This window comes from Astatotilapia calliptera, chromosome 22 (assembly GCF_964374335.1).
Source record: "Astatotilapia calliptera chromosome 22, fAstCal68.1, whole genome shotgun sequence".
Lineage (NCBI taxonomy): Eukaryota > Metazoa > Chordata > Actinopteri > Cichliformes > Cichlidae > Astatotilapia > Astatotilapia calliptera.
Genome location: NC_137442.1, coordinates 18,862,393 through 18,888,606, shown reverse-complemented (window position 1 = coordinate 18,888,606; position 26,214 = coordinate 18,862,393). Strand labels below are relative to the sequence as shown.

General features: G+C 42.3%; 2 protein-coding genes and 1 long non-coding RNA gene across 49 annotated transcripts in view; 1 reads left to right on the top strand and 2 right to left on the bottom strand.

Moving 5' to 3' along the window:
• The window catches only part of clasp2 (cytoplasmic linker associated protein 2), a 69,926-nt gene extending 59,769 nt beyond the window's left edge, over nt 1-10,157 (bottom strand). For all 46 annotated transcript variants that reach the window (XR_013904500.1, XM_080295953.1, XM_080295955.1 and 43 more), the window contains exon 1: nt 9,154-10,157. Coding sequence is in view for 45 of the 46 variants with exons in the window: in XM_080295953.1 (XP_080152079.1) it covers nt 9,154-9,351 (198 nt within the window). In the remaining variant the exon portion in view is untranslated. The remainder of the gene's footprint in view (nt 1-9,153) is intronic.
• Nucleotides 2,271-2,561, top strand: LOC145423457 (uncharacterized). Its single transcript, XR_013904501.1, has 2 exons — nt 2,271-2,410; nt 2,502-2,561. It is a non-coding gene; the product is annotated as an uncharacterized LOC145423457 (long non-coding RNA).
• Nucleotides 10,158-10,438: 281 nt separating the features above from the next.
• Nucleotides 10,439-25,399, bottom strand: fbxl2 (F-box and leucine-rich repeat protein 2). Of its 2 annotated transcripts, none has more exons than XM_026156706.2 (14): nt 24,827-25,399; nt 21,035-21,096; nt 17,493-17,547; nt 16,805-16,879; nt 16,485-16,579; nt 15,893-16,057; nt 15,661-15,787; nt 14,413-14,487; nt 14,146-14,276; nt 13,800-13,860; nt 13,660-13,704; nt 13,366-13,422; nt 13,036-13,248; nt 10,439-12,710 (listed from the first exon to the last, which is right to left on the bottom strand). In XM_026156706.2, the coding sequence occupies exons 1-14, from the start codon at nt 24,854-24,856 to the stop codon at nt 12,603-12,605; spliced, it is 1,299 nt and encodes a 432-aa protein (XP_026012491.1). In that variant the 5' UTR covers nt 24,857-25,399; the 3' UTR covers nt 10,439-12,602. The 2 variants fall into 2 exon arrangements, with proteins under 2 accessions (XP_026012491.1, XP_080152130.1); XM_080296004.1 differs by lacking the exon at nt 24,827-25,399 and adding an exon at nt 22,131-22,178.
• Between the last annotated feature and the right edge of the window lie 815 nt (nt 25,400-26,214).

Genomic DNA, 26,214 nt, shown 5'->3' with positions numbered 1-26,214 from the left:
CATTATATACGAGCTAGCCCAACTTCAGTAACCCTACAAACGTCACTGCTGTTTAGTTTTCTGTCTTCATTTATGTTGGAAGTGATAGCAGAGCTGTACGTTTGAATTTTTCAGAAATCTCTCAGTCAGAACATGATTGAGATTTTATATATATATATATATATATATATATATATATATATATATATATATATATATATATATATATATATATATATATATATATATATATATATATATATATATATATATATATATATATATATATATATATATACACACATACACACACGTGGAAACTAGCGAGCTAACTTACTTCTGTCTTCATGGATGCCTGGATGCTAAACTTAATTGTTACATCTGGTAAAGCAGCAACGCTGATCATTTTATTAAAGATGAAAGAATTTACACAGTTTTTAACTCTCAGCAATGATGCCGAAGTGTTCGTTTGACTTTGGGACCTGAAGAAGACGGAGTTTTGGACCCAGATTACTCCGCGAGGCTCCTGACTACGGTAGCCGTAATGCGCCGACAATCCATCAAGCGGTGCGGCTTCATAGCTTACCAAAGTCATACTAAAACATTTTTGACAGATTTCTGTGCGCTGTGTAGCACATAAAATCGGTTCGAGGTGAGTAAGCACAACCAGAATTCATACATAAGACACAGTCGATTTTTGAGAAAATTGAAGGATTTTAAGTGTGCCTTCTAGTGTGTAAAATCGCGATATATATCGTTATGCACATGCTTCAAATTATACTGTGATATGGATTTTAGGCCATATCACCCAGCCCTGAGAATCAAAATCTTGCCCCCACTCGCTTTAGAGATGTAATTTAGGCCAGTCAGGCATTTTCCAAACCTGTCCGAGTCTCAGCTATATCACAAACACGAGAGACTACCAACAGAAACGGAGTACAAATTGGAAGTAATTCATTCTAAGCAGCTTAAGAGTGTAGAGGAAAAGAAAAATAAATAAAGACATTTCAGACATTTTAACGGTGGTGAATGAACATAAGTAAACCTTCCAAACTTTCACCAACATACAGTACAACCAGGGCTGTGCACTTAATCCAGTTTAAATCGAAAGACTCAATTAAAAGACAACTTAATAAACTTAAATAAAGTCTATTATTTCTCCAAACTATGTGAGTTTGCGTCTTAGATAATCATGCTCTGAATATCGACCAACATAATTGTGATTTCTGCCACAACCTAGTAGCTCCAAATACAACTACTTGCTTTTGAGAACTGATGATACTCGAGCAACCTCTATGTTTTGGTGATAACCCCAACATGGAACAAAAAAAGATCTCAAAAAAAGACTGTGATAATTTAATCACACAAATGCTTAATGAACAGTGACAGGCTGAGGCTCAAAACATGCTTGAATTGTAATGTATATTCTGTCGTTAACTCGGAGCTCAAACCGAGACAATGAGTGTTGTGTTTAATGGCTAACACCTTGCCGTTTCAAAGATAACTGCATGTCAACAGCTGCGGCACTCCTGGTTATGCAACACCCAGTCAGCTGTGTCCTCTTTAAACTACCTGCATAACTGCAGCTAATGGAGGTGCACACTGATATGCATTTTGAAAATCCGGTTAAAAATTATCCTGGAAAGAAACATAATGACTGAAGTCACAAGTGGAATAGAACGTGATGGCACCATTATTGTGGTGTGGGATTGTGTTCTCTAAAGTCACCTTTAATAGTCCTTCCACACTCTTCTCCACTGCCTCTCTGCGTTTTAATTCACCTCACAAGCAGAAGAAAAACTGGCCTGCGATATGATTCTTGGGGGGATACAGAGTTGTGTCTAGCGGTGGAGATGAGTTTTTCCACTGTGATCCTGACTAGGATCACATGCGCTGTGCTGCTGGAATGCTTGTTTTGGCAGTGCTGTGGTAAAAACTGAAGTGAAAAAAAAAAATTAAACATGACTCTCTGGACTCAGTAGGGGAGTCAGACTGCAGTTTTTTCCTATTTTAGTCAAAGGAAGAACAAAGGCAGGTATCTACAGAAACAACAAGGGGAGCGATGAGGAAAGCATGAAACGGGGATGAGGGCCAAGTCATGACACACAAAGCAAAAATCACCTGGAGAAGAAACACAAGCCCTGGGTCAACATGATGACTCCGTCATCCTGACCTAATTTACAGGGAAGGGGGTGGCAAAGACAAGAAAAACACCAGGAAAAAGACAAAAACGGTAAAGGATGGAAACAGCCCCTGGGCCTCCCATCCCCCTCTTCCACTCAGCACCCCAACGAGCTTGGAGCCCATAACCATATGGCATCCTCAATGGGAGAGACAGAGGAGAAGACAGAGTATGAGAGAAGGAAGGGACTTGACATGAGGAAATGCTGGAGAAACAAAAAAGCCCAATTTCTGAGAAGTTTCAAGTCAGGTATGGCCTCAAAATACTTAAAAACCCTATACAATAAACCATGTGCATGTTTTTAGTAGCACTGACACCAACACATTTTCTGTATCTCCAGATTACAGGATTCAAAATGACGGGGGAGCTGAGGTATGTTGGAGAAAAGAAAAAAACAAACTGCAAATATATTTAGTGCCGTATGAATGGCTCTTTGTGAAGCCCCAGCCTGCTTAGCCTGCTGATACGCATACCAGGTACAGGTTTTACTCTGGATTCCAGTAAGGGTTAAAGTGAGTGTTTGATTAAAGAAAAAAAAAAGTGTCCAACGCTCACAGAGAAATAAAAACAGACACTCAAACCATATGATTACAGAACAGACGGTTAATAGAAAACAAACTGCTCACAATTTTTGGTAAATGAATGAATGTTTCAGTTATTTATCAAGCACAGATACTCAAAACTAGCTGGCTCTAGAATCTTCTCACACTGGTCGAGTTACATTTATATTATAACATGAATTCTTAACAGAGAACAGTGGTAAGGCAATAGAAAAGACCGCATATGTATCGGGATATCACCAAGCTAATAAGCAACTACAGCTCTACTCCGAACCATTAATCCAGTGATTATAAAGAATAAAGAAAAGGACCAGAAGCAGATTTAGACCATTGTCTGATCCTGCTCCTCAGAGCCAAGCTACTGTTATAGACTACAGTTCAACAGTTCCTGCAGCTGCTTCCCACAAAAAAGCGGCGATCAATTCCATTCACTGGACGGTGTTTCCTGTGAAGCACCTGCAGGAAGAAGCCAACACAAAAATAATTTTATTGCACAATAAAGAAAAAAATCTGAATATGGTGACACTGAAATGGACAGCGCCAAGTCGGGATCTGAATCTTAAATCTCCAAATTTATAATTTCCTTTAACCAATACATGCAGCTTTATCTGACATGTGTTGACAGCGATGTCAAACTAAATGCAGCAAAGTGATGTCAGCTAAAAGCATTTTCTATTGATGCTGTGTTCTGGATTAAATATAATACAATGGATTCAATGAAGCTAAAAACTGGTGTAGGCCCACAGACTGTACATGACAGACGGACACAGCCACAAGAAAAATCACTTGCTTTTTTTCTGGACTTATTTCTTAGACGAGTCCACAGTTTCATTTATTAAACCTGGAAAACTGTATGCTAACACAACTGATCACACAGCAAACCACATTAATCGTCAGATAACGCATCTTGAATACACAAACACCACAAACATGCTCTTGAGGTCCACATCAGTAACATGTCTCAGGCCCATAGGTCACTGCTTGTGTAGGTCTGCTCCCTATGACCTATAAGCAGAACTGATAATGACACAGGTATCACTTAAATATTACCAAATACTAGAGGTGGGAATCACCATACATCCCACGATACGATATTATTGCAATTTTTTAAAATATTTTGCGATATTCAGATTCTGTACATAAAGGTAAACTTTAGCAATATTCATTTTATCTAATATCAAAGTCTCGCACTCAGTCTTTCTCTCATTTCAGTCAGTTTTATTGTTGACAAACTGAACGGTTTGTATTACAGTCTAGTCCAACTTAACTGAATGCAACCATCTGGTACAATTATAGCTATTCTGAACTATGCAATAAGAAAACTATGCAGCCCCTTCAGCAACTGAAGAATTTGAAAGTAAATTAAAACAAAATATAATTTTACATTAAATAAAAAAGTTTTAAACTTAATTAAAATAAAACATGTCTTAAATTAAAATAAGTAAACCGTCATGTTTATTGCTGCCAAAAAACAGTTAAACACATTTGGACAGTGAAGGAATGTCAGGATTCTTGCTCAGAAAAAGTATCAACATGCTCTGAAGTCAGAGCACAAAAACCTTTTTGTAACAAAATATCAATTTCTGCTGTCCCTGTATCGATACATTATTAGCAAATAAAATATCACGATACTTAGAGCTGGGCGATATGAGATTTTTTCATATCACGATATGTTTTTTTCATTTCAGGCGATAACGATATCTATCACGATATAAGCCAAATAACTATATTTGTAAGATTTAAATGTGCCGTTGCTCACAAGTAAAATGTGAAATAATCAGCAGCTTGTTTTTATTTAAATATTTATTTCCCATAATAAGTTCAACAGGGTAGATGTACTTAAGGAACATGAGACTTTTTCAGATAAATAAAGGCAAATATTGCAAACTACACAAAAGGCAGCCGCTAAAGCGTTTAAGTTTCAAAATAGAACAAACGAAACAGACTAAATTGTCAATTCCACTTAGAAACAAAATATTAATTCTAAAAATAAATCTTAGTTTGTTTTACAGAAGAACAGACAAAACTGACTAACTTTTGTCAATATCAAATAAACTGAGAACTAAAAGGAAATTCTCAATCTCTCCTTGTTGTATAGCTGAGCTTTTCTAACAGTTTTAACAGTTACTTTAGTCTGACAATAGCCGAATGACGAATTAGCGCTTCCAGTCAGAGACTGAGGCTACGTCCACACGTACACGGGTATTTTTGAAAACGGAGATTTTCCGTTTTCGTTTTAAAAAATAATCCCGTCCACACATTAAGGCAGAAATGAAGGAAAACGCTGCTATGAACATGCCAAAGCAGCAGGTGGCGCTAGATTCCTAACCGTGCAGAAATGTTGGCCAATCAGAAGTCTAGAAGCCTCGGTGGGAAAAAGTAAACAAAGCTGGGGCATAGAAGCAGAACCGAGTCGTATGTGTGGAGGGACAGTAACTGTGTGTATATGTAAGCATTTAAACACTGCAGAGAGTAGAATTAACAGTAACAGTATTGTAGAAATTCATTTCACCGAAACAATAACGTGGCGCACAGTGTGACGCATGCACCAGTTTATTGTATTTCCAGTAGGGCTGCTCAATTAATCGAATTTTAATCACGATTACGATCTGGGCTTTCAACGATCATTAAAAATGACTGAGCCGATTATTAGCCCCTCCCTCATTTATCCGCGACACCTTAAAGGTGAAAATATTGTCGGGCATAAACCGGTCCGTGGCGCAAAAAAGGTTGGAGACCGCTGATTAAGAGGACCCGAGGGAAGCTCGGAAAGCTAAGCAGAAGTTATTTGGAGAGTGACTGCCGTTGGTTGAAAAGAGAGTTAAAAAAAAAAAAAACTTCAGTGGTGTTGCACACTATTTTATATATTTTTTTTTAAAGTCATTGTTAACCCTTTAAAGCCGGTCAGAGCTGCATGCTCCGTTTTGCATAACTATTGTTAAATCCCTGTAGAACCTGAACCGTGTAAGCTAGCGCAATAATTTGTTTTGCATATGAAACCGGAGGAGTTGTACTTACATCTTATGCCATCAGCTTGTCCTCGGTCACGGTTTCGTTCCACATATAGCTTTGCAAAAATTGCATAAAAAGCGCTTGCAGGAACAAAAACATAATATTCCAGAAACACGCTTTGCCGTTCCTATCAGCTGTTCGTAACCCTTCCCACAGTGAAATGATGCACATGCTGTTTTCTTTGCAAATTTGCATCATAGGATTGTTTTTTGTTTTTCCTCTCCAAAATAAAACTATGAAGACACTCAAAATAAATTTCCTGTTGTTGTAAACTATTTTTTACAACTTTATTGTATTTAAAGTTTTGAGGGATAAACCTCTTAAATTTCTCCAAGTAGAAATATATGTAAACAAAACAAAAGCGATTTTCAATTTTTTTTGTAGTTTATTGCACTTTTTTGCAATTTATGTAATTACTATGGACTTAATGCATACATATTATTAAAATATGGGCTATAACAGTTGTATTGATGTATAGCAACTTGAAATGCTCCCACAAATGGCACTACAGCATGTAAAAAAATAATATAAGCTCTGGTGGACTTGGTTCTATAGTAGGTCTTAAAGGGTTAAATAAATATCGCCTCGGTGGGAAAAAGTAAACAAAGCTGGGGCATAGAAGCAGAACCGAGTCGTATGTGTGGAGGGACAGTAACTGTGTGTATATGTAAGCATTTAAACACTGCAGAGAGTAGAATTAACAGTAACAGTATTGTAGAAATTCATTTCACCGAAACAATAACGTGGCGCACAGTGTGACGCATGCACCAGTTCATTGTATTTCCAGACTTGCTTTCGGCACAATTTACAGTGCACGCTACTCTGTTTTTTGTCAGACTTGAAATAGCCGAAATACCTTCACACTACGGAACTTCTATGGCTCTTCCGTTCGACAATCTCTCCGGCATTGGAACCATCATCTGTTTTCTCTTCGGTCACGCTCGGTTGATTTTTCTAGTCGGCACACTCATTTCCTCCATGCGCTGGCTCCATTACCCGCTGGCTGCTTCCCAAACAAACACACGTGCGGCTTGGCACTTGTGCTGTACGTAACAAGTCACGCGACGTGACGCTGCGGCTGTGATTGGTTCGGCTCTGCGCTACTTAATTTGGATTGGCTGACTTTTTTTTATTTATTTTTATTAAGAGGACAAGAGCGGCGAGGTCTATCGCGATAGCTTAATTTCTCTATCGAGTAAAAGTTCTATCGCCCAGCTCTAACGATACTACACAGTATCAATTTTTCCCCCCACCCCTACCAAATACCATTCCTTATTCTAACTGTAGACTGTGGTTATGTTTCTATAGGCATCTATCCTAAAGCATAGACTGTAAATCATAAGTAGATATAATATTATTATTATTATTATTATTATTATTATATTTAAATGTATACTTATTTTACTGTATCTGTTTATCTTATCGAGATGTTTGTTTACCATATAGTATTTTAATTTTAGCTACATGCTATTCCACCTATTTAACATATTTGCCTGTTGCTCTTAACTTTATTTTCACAAAGTTGGGATAAATTAAGCTTTTCTTATCTTATCAACGCAAGCTTTAGTGTGTGGCATCTCTTACACTCCATTAGACACAATTCAAAGTGTTTGGACAGAGGAGTGTGGATCAGTTTGAGCAGTGATGGGTCATATGGACCTGCTCTCCATAAAGGCAGCATGCAATATTAATATTCTCTCTTCTATAGGCTCTCTAGCTTCTGTACTCTTCTGTAAGCAAATTTGATTTCCTATTCCGTCTACACAAACACACACACACAGAAAAGAAGCAGATGAGGCAGGGAGGCGAGGATACATTAATGAACTGATCAATAAGAAAAGGAAACAGTGAAGGGCACACAAACGCAGCCAAGAAACAGAATATTTTTTCCATTACTAAGAGGCACTTGATTGTGACACTCTTTGTGCCTGAAAGATCTCTGAAATGTATTTGTAGGTCTTGAGTTGTGTTTTCCACTCACGCTTAGCCTGTGTCTGACTCTAGTTCTTGTTTCCTTAAATGCCTCCTGTATTCATCTCCTCTCTTCAACTCTTTATCACCCCCCCCTCCCCCCACCCGCAACTGCTGACTCAGCATGTTGCTTACAGCTTAGGGCCTTCTACCCAACAGAGATCATGAGCATTGCTAAAAGCCTGCTGTATGAAGGCCTCTGGGGCTCCCAACTCACTTGCACATCAGTGCAAAGTGACTGATCTGAGCTCGAGTTACTGGCTGTGTCATCTACATAAAAGAACAAACCTAAACAAAGAAAGATGTTAGCTTATCACAGCCACAGGAGATTAAAAAAAAAGGCTATAGCACCATACAAAACCATTCACTGAGCATTTCTCTTCACTATTTTTAACAATAGCAAAAAATTCAGCTTATAAAAAGCTTTCTTCTTGAACATCTAACAGGGATACTAAGCGGACAATTGGTGAAGACTCCACAGCTGTTTTTGTACAGTGCTTCTCACAATACCGATTTCACTATTCCTAAAGTTTCCATGGTACTAAATGGAAATGAATATTAAAAGTTTTATTTAAAAGATCACAAGACCAAAATGACAATAAAGTCCAGAACACTTTCTTTCTCTAGCTGGGTGTCGTCAAATTAAAAATCTCTTCCAGAGGCTCAGATGCTTCCTTATGCTGAGCACACAATTTCCACACTCATACAGACTTTGAGTCCTGCATATCAGTGCAGATGAAACTAATCAGTCCAAAAAGCGACTCGAGAGTAATACTGCAGCATGGCTTTAAAAGGGATTTCCAGCTGTTATGACTTGCTGTCTGGACTGGTGTGATGTGCTGGCAGAAATGGCACATTCCTAACTCTGTCTGCAAACCAGCACATTACACACAAAATCCAGGACTTAAATAAGGAGAATACTGAGAAAATCTTGAAGAGAGAGGAGATCAAAGGAGAGAGAGAGAAAATAAAACATGGATCATAACAATGAATCTCCCAACCCCTCCCCCATCCCATCCAATGCTCCAGCAGTCTACAGTCCTAACAATGGGTCTCCTTAACACAGACACGCACACAACCAAAACAGCAGCACAAACCCAACAAACCACAGGAATGCCCCTCAAAAGCACTCCTCAATGCTTGGGTTGCATTTAAAGATGTCTGCCTCTTGTGCTCCAGGATTAGGATGTCATAAAGAATCACAGAGCCTTCTGCTTCTTGCCAGCGCTTTTGTTGGAATTTTCCAGTGCACACATTAATCTCAAAACATTAGACTTGGGTCTTCTTCATATCGTTAACAGGTCTTTAAAATGTTTTACATCATCTTTTGAAAACTATCTCAGTAAATGTCAGTGCTGTCTCTTCCCAGGTACCAGGCAAACCAGTGGAAAACAATTCACGAACAGGCCGAAGGAATGGCTCATACGATGACAGCTCAAGCTCTCTCACCTTGAAATTGCTGGAGTTCACCCATCCCGTTAACTCGTCTATAGTCTTGTCCAGCCGGGGTTTGTCCTGCTCTACGTCCGGGGAGCGATGCGGATCGTTCAGATAGTCAATAAGGTCCTGTCCGACCTGCAACCTGCGGGTAACATCTTTCTGCAGTACCTGCTGGTAAAAATACTCCATGTTGTCATGTTCCTCCATTGGGCACTCAGTGCCGTGCGGCCAGCCGCTGAAGCCGGCCGGAGACAGGAGACAGTGGTCGGTGGGACGGGGTGCAAAGAACTCGAGCTGCGAAGTGTAAACCCTTCAAGGGACAGAGACACCGTGCAGTCTGGACTGCCTCTAACTGATGTTTAGTCATCAACGTACAATCCCTTGCAATATATATATATATGTGTATAGATCAATGTAGCATAGAAATCATCCCTCCACTTTATACGTTACGACAAAGACGAAGCTGGCTGGTTTCCTTATTAGATACCGTTAACTCAGAGGGAACTTAAACTTGGCGAAACTTCGGGAAACGAATAACCGCAGTGGCCCTCAGCCGGTTCCTTTAATATAACCTCATCAGAAAAAAATAGCAAATATGCTTGGCTGTTATGCTAACAAAAATAGCACATAGAAAGCTAGCACGGCCACCCAAACAAATATGGACAGCTTCACAAAAGCTAGCTCAGCTAGCTACCGTCAGTTATCCGCAGGCCTCAGTCCGCTGCTCTATTCCATGACCGCAGGCTTTAAAGGCGTTCAACGGTCAACTCCGTCCGGGGCAAAGTTGCACCAAACTTCCACAAAAATAGTTCAGCTCCAGTCCGGGGGTCTCTGATTTCTCTTTAACCCAGGAATAATCGCTGCTGCCGTTAAAGCCGTTATTAGGCGCTGAAAGCTGCGCGTTGCCGGGGACTGCAGTTCACCAGGAGGCGCAACCGATCAACGATCAGGCCGATGGGTCTTCGGGCACTGCACAGCCAGCCTGCATAATGCCTGATGTAAAATGTAAAATAAACAAGTGCACTGTGAACCACATCCGTACTAAAATAGGGAAATATATACGCTTATTAACTTAAGATATATTTTTATTGATTGTGGCTGGTTAATTTCTATTCTCTGTTCTAGAAACGATAAACAAAATTACTGTTTACGTGTGGGCGTGTCCGCTGTCTACACGGCCCTCTGCTGACATCTAGCGGCGTCACGGCTGCACAGTCTCTATTCAAATTGCTGCAGTTTACTATGAAGTAGGTCTTTCAGATAAAAAACAAAATCTCACACTGCAGAGACAAAGCACAGTTACTATTAGTCACCTTTATTTATTTATTTTTTTAATTTATTTCTTTTTCTTAAACATAAAACTGTTAAAACGGCTGTCAAACAGGGCATTAGTATCACAGCCAGTCGAGTCAGCTATGTATCTCAAATCCATCCAAGTCTTCCTTGACCTTTCCATCTGGTCTCTCTTGTTTCAGTCCTATCCATTGTCCTGCCAGTCTCCCCAGTCTTTGAGCACTTGGCACTACACGATACTTATCAGTCTCTTGTTTAACACGATATTAAAAGCTGCTTTTGTTTTGTTGCATTTTCAGTGCGTGAAATGATGGTGTTCATGCCCCGTACGTGTGTAATCAGGCATGACGAGACATCATGTTGAAATCCTGTTGATCTAAAGAGGTGCGTGTATACAGTAAAATTAGCTGTTGGTTTGTGGGGTGTGACGGGATTTCCAATCTCTGCTTTTCAAATTACCCCATCACATATGTTTTGTAGGATTAGATGAACCAGAATTTGTCAGGGATCAATTACATACATTGACTGGCAAGTTCCACCAGACCTGTATAACAAACTAATTGCAAATTACTACTCGCATGATTCTTTAAGTCTTGATGACAGCCAATTCATTTATGTTTCTACATCATCTGTAAATTAACATTTACACAAAGCTAGACTAAATGAACCTCCAAGTACATAAATTCATGTGATTGTCAATAAAGTTGAGGTGCCTTTGTTCACAGTCTCATACTTATCTCTAAACAAATTTCCTTTTTGCTTTTGAAGCAAAGTTGCACCAGCGTCAGCCCTGATCCAGACACACACAGCATAAATCTGAATAGTGGGTGTCACAGTCCAGTTTAAAAACAGTTGTATCAGTGTTACTAACCTATTCAGATTCAGTTTAGTAGCTGTCTGAATAACAGTGGGACTGGAAACCTACTCATGTAAACAAGTTAGTCTGTGGCCGCTAACCTAATTGAGGTTGTAAACAAATGCTTAAGTAGTAGAGTAGAAGCTAGACCACAAGGGCTACTGACAGGAGGATTGGATAAGGGCCTGCGAGCTAACGTATCCGCGCAGTTCACGGGAGAGGCCACTCATCCCAGCAGCATACAGTGTCAATATAATGCTTTTAGACACCAAGGGTCTGAATCATAGGTCCTTTTTTTGTAACACAGCAACAGTTTTTCCTTTTACATCTCAAAAAGAAACACAAGCGTATCCTCCTCTCTGAATAGACAGGCATGGACAATTACAATAAGCACTGAAAAAGAAACCAAACAAAAAAAAAAAATTGGCTTTCCCCAATTTTTGAGTGAGTTGCCATAAATCTTTTTTCCCCCTCTCCATTGCAAAACATTCTCTGTACAAACAGAATTAAAATGTCAACATAGGTTTCCCAGATGCACAAATATGTCACATGTTCCACTTTGTACTTCCTGTTTTGTTTTTTTGTTTTTTTTTTCTCCAGCACTGCAAAACTGAGCCAGCTGTGCCAGAGCTTCACTGTTCGTATCCAGAAGAATCTGTGGCTTTTACCCACAGTGCAGCGCTCCACTTCCTCCGTGCTGTGCGTCTATTGGTCGAAGCAGAATGAATCACAGGATGGTCGTGTAGAGGTGTCATGTGATCAGCTGAGATGATACCTCTCCACAGAGAGTGTCCAACATGAAAATATCTTTCTTTTTTTTTTTTTTTAAAGTTTGAACATGAAGCACTGTAGTTTCACCGTTTCACCCTCCCACCCCACCTGCAGCTGTCCAGATGCAGTCCTTTACCCCCGCAGGTGGGGAGTCAGAGATGTGAGGGAGAGCAGAGTGGAATGGAGAACCTGTTCTGGTCTTCACGATGAGAAAGAGAGCACGAGACAGAGAGAGAAAAAGAGAAAAACTCCGTCCATCCGTGTTCTTTCCTCCACCCTGCCACACCGTCACACGGATGGCTGCTGCACTGCTGATCGGTGAGCAAGAGGAGAGAGAAGGGGCGGGTTCAACTGATCAGGGATCAGCGGCAATCAGTCAGTGTTTTGATCAGTGATCAGGAGCAGTGAGTGGGTCCAGCCCCCTCTCTCCCCTATGCCTACCCCAGTTCCCCCACCCCACACCCCCCACCCGACATCAGCCCCCTTCTCATAGCAGCAGGACCTGTAGACAGAGGTGGCCCCCCCTGGCCCTCCACTGTCAGAGGATGATGCAGCAGCGGCACAGACGCTGGCCACCTCCATGTACAGAGGGAGGGGGTGTCACGGGGGCAAAGTAGGCATGGACTTTGATCTCTGGAAGGTGGGCCTGTATGCGGGAGAGATGTGTTAATACAAAAGACCAAAAATGTACAAACCCCTCCCGAATAAAACAAAAAAAAAAAAATCCCAAAACAAAACAAAAAGACAAGGAAAAAGCACATGCTCAGGACTGCCTTCTGTAAAATATTTTTAGAAATGCAGCCCGCTTGTGTACATCATGAGTGAGAGTAGTATTGATTTTTTCATCTAACTCTCAGCGAGAATGCTAACAAGCACATTTTTCAAAATGTCGAGCGATTCTTTTAAAGCTCCGCTCCAATCCCCAACAAGAGCTGAAAAGCAGCATGTATTTTCCCTTCATGCCCACTGACCCTGATGCGTTTGATGCCCGCCCGAGTGACTTGCTGACAATCGTAGAGCTCGATGCGCTCCAGACGGTGGCAGGTCTTCAGGTGCTCGAGGGTCACGTCAGTTATCAGGGGGCAGTTGTCCAGCTCTACCACGGTGAGGCGCTCTTGGCCGCAGGTACTGCTGCTCAGAGCTCTGATGCCATCGTCTGTGATAAGCTCGCAATGTGACAGGGACTGCCCAAGGTGCAGGAAATTGGGTTAAAGATGCGCAAATAGAAAGATTAAACCACACACAGCAACGAAGACGGGCTGAGAAAAAAGCTGATACAGTATCAGACATTGTTTGCTTACCAGTGCTTGAAGCCGAGGGCAGTGGATTGACAGCTGAACCAGGGTGTTATCTGTCACCTGAGGACAGGCCAAGCTTGATTAATGTACTGTTCTCACATGTCTGGGGACAGCTGAGAGGATCAGTTCAAGCATTAGCAAACATGTGATATCATGATCATATCTCGTTCTCAGTCCCAGAACTCTGTCACGTCTTCTATGTCACAACTTCTACTTTTTGCCAAACGTCATTTGACAAAAATCATGTATGATGAAGTATGATCTTGGGAGTAGATGAGGGAACTAAAATGTTCTTACCAAAATACATTCTTCTAAGTCCATTTTTTCAAGCTCATGACAGTTCTGTGAAGACAAAAAAAAGGTTTTGAACCTGAACTGAACTCAGAACACGGCTGGCATAACTAAAGGAGATAAGAAAACATAAACAAAACACTTACTCTGGCCAGGACAGTAAACCCAGCGTCCGTAAAATGGGAGCATCGTGCAGCTTCAAGGATCCTTAGACAGACAGACACAAAGTTTGGGAAGAGTTTTTTTAAACAGCTAGTGTGAGGAAGGAATACTGAAGATCACTGGAGAACACACTGGGTTGGTCAACAGGTGCAAAATATAAGACTTCTTGTGCACAAAACGTCTAATATTTTGCATGATTTGTTTTTTTAATAGCTGAATTTAGTTGAGAGCCTCAAATAGATATGATTGTACACTATTTTTGGAAGCAACAGCAGTCATATTTCTTGGATGTATGAGAAATGTTGTGAGACGGGTGTGTGAGCTTCTTACTTAAGTCGGGGGCAGTTGAGACCCAGTGCAGTGAGAGAGGCATCAGTGATGTTACTGCAGCCAGAAACACAGAGGTTCTGCAGCTTGTGGCATCCTCGGCCCAGACTGACCAAACCTTCATCCGTTACTTGCTGGAGGCAACAGACATTTAAAAAACAAAACAAAAAAAAAACTGATTACAAAAACGCAAAAGGCATGCAGAGCCTTAGTCATGCATTATTATCAGTTGCTCCCGCTCCGCTTCCAACAACCAAATGTTTGTCTTACTGTGCAAGACTGCATATTTATGGTGGTGAGTTCTGGGCAGTGTTTCTGAAGGTGTTTCAATGCTCCGTCGTCCAGCTGGGTTAAAAAAAAAAAATTAATCAAGTATCAAGTATTTTGACTCTGTAGACAACTGCAAAGTATTTAAAGTGAAACAATCAAGATGTGACTGAAGTTCAGACTTTCAGCTTTAATTTAAGGGGTTTAAAACAAGTATTTATTAAGTGTTGGAAATTAAAGAGGTTTGTATACAGCCGCACCCATTTTCAGAGGCTCGGAAGTTATTGGACAGTTAACTGACAAAGATTTTCGTGGACAGGTGAGGCCTGTTCACTCATTATTCCATGACAAAATAAACACATAAGAGCTGAATCTAAGTGTTGAAGTTGCATTTTGCAGCTTTATACTGGAATTCTCAATACAAGGTCCAAAAAGATTTATTTAAAGTTTAAAGTTTATTTATTTTCAAGGAGAATTTCATGAGGCTGAAAATCAAAATAAACCTATAAGAGACAGCAAAAACTTCAGGAGAGGCCAAATCAACAATCAAAATCGGATATTCTTCAGTAGCCATGTCAGTCACCTGATCTCCACCCAGCAGAGCAGCTTTTCAGTTATTAAATGCAAAACCAAAGGCAGAGAGCATCTAGTGCAGGCAGCCATTCACATACAAGTATTAAAAAACAATCCTAATATTTAGAAATATAATAGTTCATTCAGTTACTTTTGAAAATGAGTGACTGGGTGTGAAACATAAGTAATTCCTAAACTATTAATACTATTAATGTTTTTCATTAAAGAATTAAAGCTGAAAGTCTGCACTTCAATCACATCTTGACTGTTTGACTTAAAATCCACTGTGATGATGTACAGAGTATTTGGATAATGACAGAAAAAAAATGGTGTCATTGTCCAAATACTCCTAGACCTAACCATACGGGTGAACGACTCATTTAAAATAAAATAAACCCCAATTTCACTTTCTAGACTAGATTCAGTTCATGTGGAAAAAAAACAACAGCTGATCACATTTTAGTTCTACACGGGCATCAGGAAAAGAATATACCAAGAAACAAGCAAATTTTCATCCCATTAGGTCTTTTTAAAAGGCTTTATTTTAACACTGTATAATGACTAGGTGGGCTTTTTTGTAATAATATGATAATTGATTATAAAAAGGTGTAGAACTACTTTTAAAAGGGCCAAAGAAGGCATAAAATAACCTGAAATAAAGAAAATAAATGTGCGTACCTGTGTGCAGCCTCTGAGGAACAGTGCTCGTAAACCAGCGCAACCTCTAGCGAGGGCCTCGATGCCATCGCGTGTGATCTGGTCACACCACGACAAGTTCAACGTCTCCAACATTCTGCAGCCATCACTGAGCATGCGCACACATTGCACAATAAAAGAGAAATATCAAGTTAAAGACATGTAAGCCCTTGTGATTTAAATACCGCAGCGAAAACAAGTGTGCTGGTGCTACCTGAGGGCCTTGAGGGAGTGGTTGCTGACGGACACGCAGGAAGTGAGATCTAAGTGTTTGAGTTTGGAGCAAAACTTGCTGAGGCTGAGGCAGGTGCTGTCTGTGATCTTAGTGCAGCCGTTAAGGTTCAACACTTCGATGTTTCTGCAGTTCTGAGCAAAAGTCCTGGGAAACAGGTGAAGCATGGAAGAAGTGAGGTGAAGGGACTTCTTTCTGACGTTTTCACAAGTTTCTATTACAAAGAAAAAAAGCCTTGCTTTGCAAAGAAGAGAAAGTATCGGTTAAATCTGCTGCTTACAGAGATGATAGAAATACATTATGAGATCCAACAGTCTCAGAAGAATATAAAAATTAAACACCCGTGGGGTTTTCTTTTGTTTTGTTAGTTTTTTGTATGTTTGCAGTGAGCAAAGAAAAAATTAAAGGGTCCCTTGGGAATGAAGACGCACACACTCGGCTAAAACTTTAAATATAATCACACAGGGACCGAAACGTAAGTAATCAAACCAACAAAAGGATGTTTGTTGCTAAAAATCAAAGCAGAAGCACGTTTATTATAACGGTGCATGTCAGAGGGTCAATGTATTCTCACTTCATTGAGGCGTCTCCAACGCTCAGGCAGCCCCTCAGGCTGAGCTGCCTCAGGAAGCCTCCACAGCGCTTTGAAATGTTCTCCACCACCCGGCCCTGAGGGCGGACGGACAGACAGAGAGAGTAATATGACTTGGGCTACAGGACAGGGAATCAGCTGTGACGTCACAGTCGGCACCAAAGCCTACTGACCCAGCACTAAGCCTTGGACTAGATAATGCTACTCAACAAGCTCTCACGTCCACACACACACACACACGCAGGAAATGCTCAAAACCCGAACCCTTCGCTCCTTTTTTCCCTCATGAACACGACCCTCACCTCTATATCCGTCTGGAAGTTGAACAAGTCGATCTTCTGCCAGTTGCTGCCATCTAGGGCCAGGACGTTCCACGCCTGAGAGGGTGACAGACAGGTTGTGCAAAGAGACAGAAAAATGGGTCAGACAGAGGTGGAAGAAGGTGAACTGTGACTTTTTTAATCATCATGCAGCTACGGGTTTGTGTACACATCAACAGTCTCCACTGTCAGTCCTTGTCCTATCTAATGTGAGGGTTTCCTGCTCCTCTCTCTTTGGCGTCTTTGTAAACTGAAGAAGTTACATAATTAAAGATAGTCCGATGTAAAAAAAAAAAAAAAAATACATGAAATTCAACAGGAAAGAGATAAACTGCCTTTATAATAACATTTGTTTTGTTTACATGTTACATAGCAAAAGAAAACCTTCCTTGGGCCTTGTCACAGGTAATAAAAGTTTAATTTGAAGCTGTGGTATGAGAGGCTGCCCCAAAAGCTCTGCATTCAGTCAGTGGCTTGTAACAATAATTCACACAGATCATTTTATAAATCACTTTAAGCTGCAGTTCACTGTGGTTCCCTTTACACAGAGCCAGCAGAGGGCACCATATTATACACTTGCCCAGAGAATTCAGTAAGTACAAACCAGATTTACCTCCTTTTTAATAGTAAGGTCTTAATTAGGATGTGGCGTTGAAAGGGAGGCGCTTACCTTGGACACCTGGGCACACCGGCACAGTGTCACCACATCTAAATAGGAGAATATTCTAGAAAGAGAGACAAAGAGGAGGATGAGGTTTTCTCATATTAGTGATCATATGATCATACTCAGATAAGGAGCTCTGCTCAAGCACATGCTGGAACACCTTATTCTTTCTTTGATGCTAGTGAAAGTATGTTTTTTTTCTTATGTCTGTAGGGAACAGAACAATCTGTGGTGTTTGGCTGGTAGGCCCATAGACAGGCAGTGTTTGAGCTATGGGCTGGTCAGCCACAAAGGGCCACATGCAGCAGGCTACTGGGTCAGCTCAATCCATTAATCTGCCAATGAGTAATCTCTGGCACTCAGACAAGCAAGGCCACCAAAAGGCCGGTACAGACAGAGATACAGTATGAGCATGTATAGAAGGGCACACATACACATACACACACACACATGCGTGCACACACACACACACAACAAAGCCAAATACCTCCTGTCAGTTCTTGTGATAAAACGGTCTGTTAAATCTCACAGAAGTGACTTAAACGGAAAATCTTTAGAAAATCTGAGGTGTTAAGAGAGCTGTTAGTGCCAAAGTTTTGAGTGCAGCTGGGGTCTGATTGCCCTTTTAACCCTAGGAAACAGGAGCTGGCCATTGTTTCCTTCAAATAGACACGGACAAAGGCTGTGTGTTTTGATGTGTGTTAGGCCAGGGCATGTCAGGACGAGTCTGTATAATCTATACAAGAGTCTGGTGTCACAGAGTACAGACATCATACAATTGACAAAGCAATGCATATGCAACTTCCATGCACTCTCACGCAGAGTACACAGATCCTGGAGAGGTTGCTGGCACCCAAGGGGCCGACCAATCAAGTTGATCGTACACATTGATCTCCTTCCTAATAACTGGTTAATGGCCGCGATGCTGACCAATGATTGATTGCCCGTTTTAATCAACTACAATCTGACTTTCCACTATGTGTGCGAGAAAGGCCTCTTAGTAACCACAGAAGAACTCTGTTACTCACACTCACAGCGAAGGAATCAGTCAATCTGATTTGGTGAGTCCTGTTAACCTATCTGAAATCTGTAATTGCTACCAGCTGAGAGAGACTGCTGAACACAGATAGATCATATTACCGGCAGGGTAGGACTGACATGGACTTTTTCTCATAAGACACACAAAAGAAAGTGAAGGACGTGACATAATACAGACAAATTCAGAGCAACAACACCATGAGCATGGTATCTTTTTCCACTTTACTACACACAGGAAAGCAATAAGGGCACCTTTGAATGCAGAGCACGAAATAAGAGAAAAGCCTTGGATCACTCTATCAGATCCAGCCTGGGTGTCCCTATTTTTCGGACAAGGCACATAACAGGATTTTCATGAAGCACACTCCCATTTGTTGTCACCCGGCCCTTCAAGCATGGCTAGAAAAGGGAGAGTCGAGCCTTCGCCATAAAGTCTGGGCCTGGTTGTCATGGCAACAACTCAGACATGAATTTAGTGGTAGTGGAGAGGGTGCTGAGTCAGTGCTTCTGGGTAAGAGGACCGTGAACCACCCCGAACGCTCCCTCTCCGGGGCTTGTCTGTCAGACAGGGTTCTTGGATGTCACACAGTTTTCACAGTTTATATCTGCGCTGTGCTGGCCTACATAACGGCTGTTTACAAGTGCACCCACTAAGACGCAGACTGCTGCACAAGCAATTCAGGCTTGCTCGCTAGTGATGCTCTGTACATAAACAGCAACGCTAATAAGAACACAAATTAACAAAATAAATAGCCACTACTCCTCGAGCTGCATATTTTCCCACGTGTAACACATGGTGGCATACTGCAGTCGTTGTAAAATATGCATCTTGGGTTAATCTGTAATTAGAAATTAACCACAGGCGTGAATGTGAGCACATTTGGCTCTCTGCCCATGGTGTACCCTGCCTGTCACTCCATGACAGCTGGGAGAGGTTCCAGCAACCACTGCGACCTAATTTGGATAATTTTTTAAGAAAATGTATGGACGACCAACCATAAACCAGAAAGGCTAAAAAATGTAGCCCTTAACATCAGCTTATTCAGATCACTAACCCTGCAAACATGCTGGTGCGAGCCCAAGCTGTGTAATTGTGGATGAGCTGTGGGGCAATTGGGTGTGCCCATACAGGTCTGGCAGGTGTTTTGTTCTTTGGGGCCCCTATTAAGGGTTTTCTATTGGGATACTGACTATGGGGTTGCCCACAGAAAACCCATGTAGGCTCTATGTAGGTTAGCCTGTGTGGTCCATTGCAGTTTTGCCCCTCTGGGCCCTATAATGGTATTCTGTGGGCCTTTGGGTTTTCTATAGCTTGCCCAATGAAAACTTATATAAGGACCCCAAAGGGCAAAATTGCGTTTGGCCCTGTGCGGGTACACTCAGTTGGGCTTCGTATGGGATAAGTGTGGATTTGCCCTCCCCGACACAGCCCCATAGTTTGCCCACATATATCCACTGTGGGCCCGCATTGTTCATTATCAATAATGCGCCAAACAACATACAGGCAGATATGACTATTGTGGAGAACATGACCCACAGAACATTTTTTATTACACTGTCTGAAATATGTGGCTGTTAGAAAGCAACTGATTCAAAACCTCAGTAAAATGGAAGTGAAACTACACATTTTGACTAACTAACAAAAGATTGCTGGTTCAAGCTTGGGAAGTGACATAAATCATTTGGGGTTTGGATCAGGAAGAGTATCTCTACCAAATTAACTATGTGGTTACCCCTTGTGAGTAAAGCAGTGGCTAAAAGTCATGTTTTTTCTCAGAGCAACATTCTGGTCCACACTCAGTACCAATTGGTGGCGTATTATGGGCAGCCAACAATGAGCCTCGGTAGTGGCATGAAATGTGGGGCCCTCTCTTCCAATCTTTTACTGCAGCACACTGGGGCACATCTGGCCCCCATAGTGCAGGACTAATACATGTTTTTCTGACCACCAGTGGAAATGCACTGGTCATAATGGGCATGCTGGGAGAGCGTATGGACCAGCAGAAGAGCAGAGCACTGCGGAATTCCCCACTAGCTATGACAAAACTATTTATAGCTCACTTACAGAGACATACAGTTTGCATAGGCCCAGGAGTGTTTCACACATGCGTGCACACACGCATGCACACAAAAAATGCAGCTTTCACAGAGTGCACAGCGTGTCATGTGTCAGCAGAGATATATGCAAGTGCAACCCTTTCCATTCCACATAAACGAGCGTGAAGGATGAACATGGGTGACTGCGCGAGTGATGTCAGATTAATGGGTCATGTGCAGCTGCTGTGGGACAAAATATTGGTCTGTAGGTCACACACAGCTAAAAGAACCTTATTTCAGGCTGGTGGCTGACAAACATCATACTAAACACACAAATGCACCTACACCACCAACAGAGGCAGAGCAAACACACACCGTTTCAGGCTGCTTGAGCTAATGAGTAACCCTGACCTAAGCCCTCGTCCCTGGGTGTGTTGTGTTGTATGTTGTGTGTCTGGTATAATTATTCTTACCTAAGAAGAAGCTCTTTGGGGAGCTTCTTATTAATGGGGGCTTCATCGCTGTTTGAGAACACCTGTCAAGAGATAAGACAAACAGTAACAATGAGTGAGTGTCTTTGTGTGTGTGTGTGTTGATGTGCAGTGATATGAAAACATTATCATCCTCACAAGATTGCTACACTAAACAGAGCTAAACTAAGCCCAGGAATCACATAATTTTATTTCACCAGCTTGTTATACTTAAGAAAAGAAATAGACCCCTGCACAGTTTACAGCTGCTGCTTCCGTAAGCTATGCTAATAAACATGCCAGAGCTGCATTTGGATTTCCATGTCGCCTCCTCACAAGCTTATAATTCTGTTAGCCTGGTCAGCTTGTTGGCATGCTTATCTCAATTAGTCTACTCGCTGGATGTCTGGCCATCTGCTGAGTGGGACACACACACACACACACGCACACACACACTCGCAGGTGATTCCAGTCAAACCTCTCTGTGTGAAGAACAGAGGCAGAACATTCGAGATCAGGTGGGCTGCATTCAGCCATGAATTTAAATTACGGCAAACACCCACATCCACTGTGCCTCTGCAGACACGCATCCTGCCAGTGATACACTTGTATCCTCAAAGGCTCAGAAGCTGTAGCTAATGAGGGGGGACTCCCTGCTGTTGAACACGCAAACACAAACACCGAAATCTGAGAACACAAAGGGGATAGGAGGAGAGGCACGAGATGAGCAAAGGTTGATTCTGAAAATGTCTCAGCTGTAGTCTAGCCCCCTGACGACAGACGCAACCTCCTCGAAAGAGAAAGCAGCAAAGCGAGAGGGAAGAGGTGAGGAAGACGATACTGAGTGACAAAGGCAAGCCAAAGGAACCGTGCTCCAGTCAAGAAGTACTGGAAAAACACGTCTGAAAGTCATCAGAGTGGAAGAAGACGAGGGAGGAGGAGGAGGGAGGAAATGCAGGCCATTTCAGAAGGAAGTGGGGTCAAAAAAGAAAAGGAGAGGGAGTTGGTCCAGTCAAGGTCCGGCAAACGATTAACTAAGCTGGTTTGAACTTTAACATCGCTAAGGGAACAACACAAGAGTGTTGTTGAACACACTTACCAGAAAAAACTCTGCCATCACTGAGGCCCACATGCCCTCGTACTGAATAATGCATCATTACACACTCATCTGAGGCTGTTGAGTAAAGCATGCTGTCATTAACTGTAACATTAAACTAACAGCAAACTTAAAACATGCGTATATCTATTGGTGAATTTAATAGCATTAGAAGGAATGCAGTGAAGGAGACCTGTGGATGGGTATTTGCTGTGGAAGGCTGCTACTTTGACCAGGCCTCTGCTGGGCTTCCTGATTAAATCAAGGTAATAAACATCAGCATGTACTGACTGACAGGCAGGCAATTTGACCTTTCAAGAAACAGCATGTTGACTCAGTGTCTCTGTAAAGCTGTTGGGGGAGGGGGGGGGGGGGGGGGGGGAGGGATAGTTTAGGACTAAACTTAGACTTAAATCCGAACCACATCTGTAACACATCACTCACCTTTGACCTCTCTTCCATCACTCTGAGGAACACAGGGAGGCCATGATGGAACGCACTGGGCTCCACACAGCATTACGCTAACATGGAGCATTCACAGAACAATAATATCATTCTGTGGTACAAACATGGTTTACTGTGTAATGAGATCAGGGTTGAAAAATGTTCAGAAATTCAAATTCATCCTTTTACATTACAGTCAAAACAAGCAAAATGACTTCGAAAACAACCTGATACTCCAATAATCATCCTTATCAGAGTTACCGCCTCAGCATTCTGGTGCCCTTGCTCCCCATGCAGGAAGAGCACCATTCCCAAACAGGAAACTCCTCTCTGAAGTCATACTCACTATTCCTAGAGAGGGTGCAACAAGCCTAACATGCAAATCTGGTTTAAAACGCCTGTGGCACGTCAAACAAAGACACCCATGAAGAAATTAAGACTTGGGTCGAGTGTTGCGTTCAATTTTAGGCCTGCAACACAACAACAACAAAAACCATAAAAAGGACTCGATCACCAACTCGTCTGTCAGTTGACCCCCTTCCCCTTTCTTCTCAATTGGACACACCAGCCTGCTTCCCCACCGTACACTGGTTCATGCTAAGAAGCTTAGAAGTCTGCTGAGAAATCCACTGATATGGCAACAGACACACGGGCGCTACTAACGCCGTCTGTTCTGATTCACTCGCACATCAGCACACATGTTCCTACTACTGACAAACATGTGAACACCTGACTGAGGGCGTCAAGTAGCATCAAGTCAACCCCGAAGGCATCTCAGCAATGTGTGAATAATAACTCCTGATAAACATCTCGCATCTATGAGCAGCCATAATCAGTCAGATGGGATGATTATGGTTTGTACATAAGTGTTAAATCAGCAGTACATGGTGATTATTGCACCACAGGTATGCAAAGGTTTATGAACAAAGTAATGTACAAATACTTGGAGATGCTTTGGTTTTGTTTACTTAGTAACATAATGTTTTACACTACACATGATGTACTTTTTTTTTTTAACTCCACAACTTTCAGATCAAAGTTCCATCCATCCATCCATCCATCTTCATCCGCTTTATCCGGGGCCGGGTCGCGGGGGCAGCAGCCTAAGCAGAGAAGCCCAGACCTCCCTCTCCCCAGCCACCTCCTCCAGCTTATCCGGGGGAACACCAAGGCGTTCCCAGGCCAGCCAAGAGATATAATCTCTCCAGCGTGTCCTGGGTCTGCCCCGGGGTCTCCTCCTGGTGGGACATGCCCGGAACACCAACCCCAGGAGGCGCCCAGGAGGCATCCTTGTCAGATACCCGAACCACCTCAGCTGGCTCCTTTCGATGTGGAGGAGCACCGGCTCTACTCTGAGCCCCTCCCGGATGACCGAACCTCTCACCCTATCTCTAAGGGAGAGGCCAGCCACCCTTCGGAGGAAGCTCATTTCCGCCGCAAAGTTTTTGTTCTAATAAAAGATGATTATCACGGCTCATATTTTCAGTAATATCTGAAGTAATGCAAATGTGTTGCTTTACTCAAACTGCTACAGCACAAAAATGCTGCACAGGCGTGGGTAATAACACCCAGTAGTGCCACACATACTGTCTGCAGTATGACTATTTTTTTTATATCTTGCTCATGAATCCAACTAAAAAAATTTTAAAAACCCAACAACTTCAAATGACCCTGAAAGCTCTGGTGCTTTTACTTTTTATTGGCATGTAAATATGGATAAAGTGATCTGGAGACGTACAGCATTCATCCTATGTGCAGTATTATTACTTCTTGAACACAAAGGCCACCTGTAGTGGCACCTGCCCATCACAGGTATTTTAAGGAGGCTTTAGATGTTTTCATTGCGTGTATTTAACAACAATCCATCCTCTCCATCTGCAGCCCCCCCTCTCTGAAAGCCTGTAACCTCAGGCGCCAGTGGCAACCAGCCTCGGCCCTGATATATTGACTATCCTCAGCCACAGCCCTCCTCCTCCTGTCCCGCAGTCCTGAGCTCCATGTTGTCGCTGTCTAGTGGTGCGGCAGGACAACAACAGGATTTCGGATTACCCTTGACCAACAAAACGCCTCAGCTCCTGACTGCGTGTAAAATTAGGAGCAGAGCACGGTCGACCACACACGCGCGCACGCAAACACACACGAACAGACACACAGAGATATACACACACACAGACTTTGCTTATACAAGCCCACGACTCCCACGTCTGCTAGAAACAAACACTTTAACCGTTGGTGGTCCACTCCCTCTGTCATACCTCGAACCGGCCCTTGGTGATACCGTTCATGTCTGCGGCGGCACGTCCCAGCTACACGCCGCGCAGAAACCACTCGAGTCGTTTGACGGTTATTGTTTTTGTCGCCGTTTTATTTTTGGTCGGTCGGAGTGTAGGAGCCGAGCTGAAGCTGGGTCTTCACACCCTCCTCCTCCTCCGCCTCCACCTCCCCCCCTGAGCCGCCAGCGAGGCTCCCGTACTCCGGGTCAGTGGGGTGACGGTGAGGGTGGTGGTGGTCCGGGGCGGCCTGGGGCAGCGTTGACACTCGACGTCTCGAAGACCAACGGCTCCCCAGCAGCCCGTCTCATCACAGGGCTACCAAAATAACAATAATAACATGGACGGTCTGTCAAGTGACTTCACTTCCGCCTCTCCCTTCATCGCTTCATCGGCGGTCAGCTGGCCGCGGATCGCCCAACTTTGCTGAAAACACACGGGAATCGTTAGGCCGATGTCCGCCTTTACTCGTTGCACCGCACGGTTCCCGCAGCGGACGCGCGTGTGGCGGCTGACACGAGCGCTTTCCTCAATGTTTTCTGTTTACTTGCGGGGAAGGGGGAGGGGCGACGTGACGTCATTGCTGCGGGAAAACCACGCGTGGTCGATTTGTTTTGATTGTGGGCTTGTTGCAGGAATTTTAGGAAGGGAGGAAGAAACCAAATCATAACTAATTGGGGCTCATTTACCAGCACAGGCAGAATTTTAATAAAATTGATTTTAAAAAACCCCCAAAAGGGATGGAGGGGGTGCCCTGACACGAACGCGTGGGTTTGCTTAGAGGGAACGTTTGAGCTCCACGAGCTTTTCTGCTGTAACACAGCCTGTTTCAGGCACGCCTGAAAGACACACTCAAAGCAGTCTGGGCTGAGTCCTTTGTCAAACATCAGTGCCAATAAAGTTTCTAGATTCAAATACAAGTACAGAAATTAAGTAACTAAAGGAATCGTCATGTTATTATAAAATGATTACTACGTGGCCAGCATGTGTTGGTCAGTTTAATCTGAAACCGAAAAAAAACGATCTCCACAGTAGTTCTGTCTAAGTCATAAGAATCCTATTTTACAGTACATTAAAATTCACGCCCCTATACATTCAAATGACCCACTAAATGCATCCCTCAACAAAATAGTATATAACTCAATAAAACATAACAAAACAAATATCTTTGTAAGGTAAAATTGCATTAAAACAGTTTGATTAAATTAAGTAGAAAGTTAAATTTAATTAGTATTAAAAAAGTAACGTAGAATAAAAATAATCATCATTATTTTTAATTAAATTGGCCTGCCTTTTTTTTTTTCAACATTATGTTTATTAAAGTTTTACATATATACATATATAAAGTACATACACAAACAAATTTACACAAT

Excerpts from the sequence above, each read along its gene's own strand:
- fbxl2 (XM_080296004.1), bottom strand. The coding sequence starts at position 22,163 with ATGTGGGCCTCAGTGATGGCAGAGTTTTTTCTG. Across the intron at positions 17,548-21,034 it reads CCCAAAGAGCTTCTTCTTAG|AATATTCTCCTATTTAGATG; the intron begins GTAAGAATAATT and ends CTCTCTTTCTAG. Across the intron at positions 15,788-15,892 it reads CACTCCCTCAAGGCCCTCAG|TGATGGCTGCAGAATGTTGG; the intron begins GTAGCACCAGCA and ends GCGCATGCTCAG.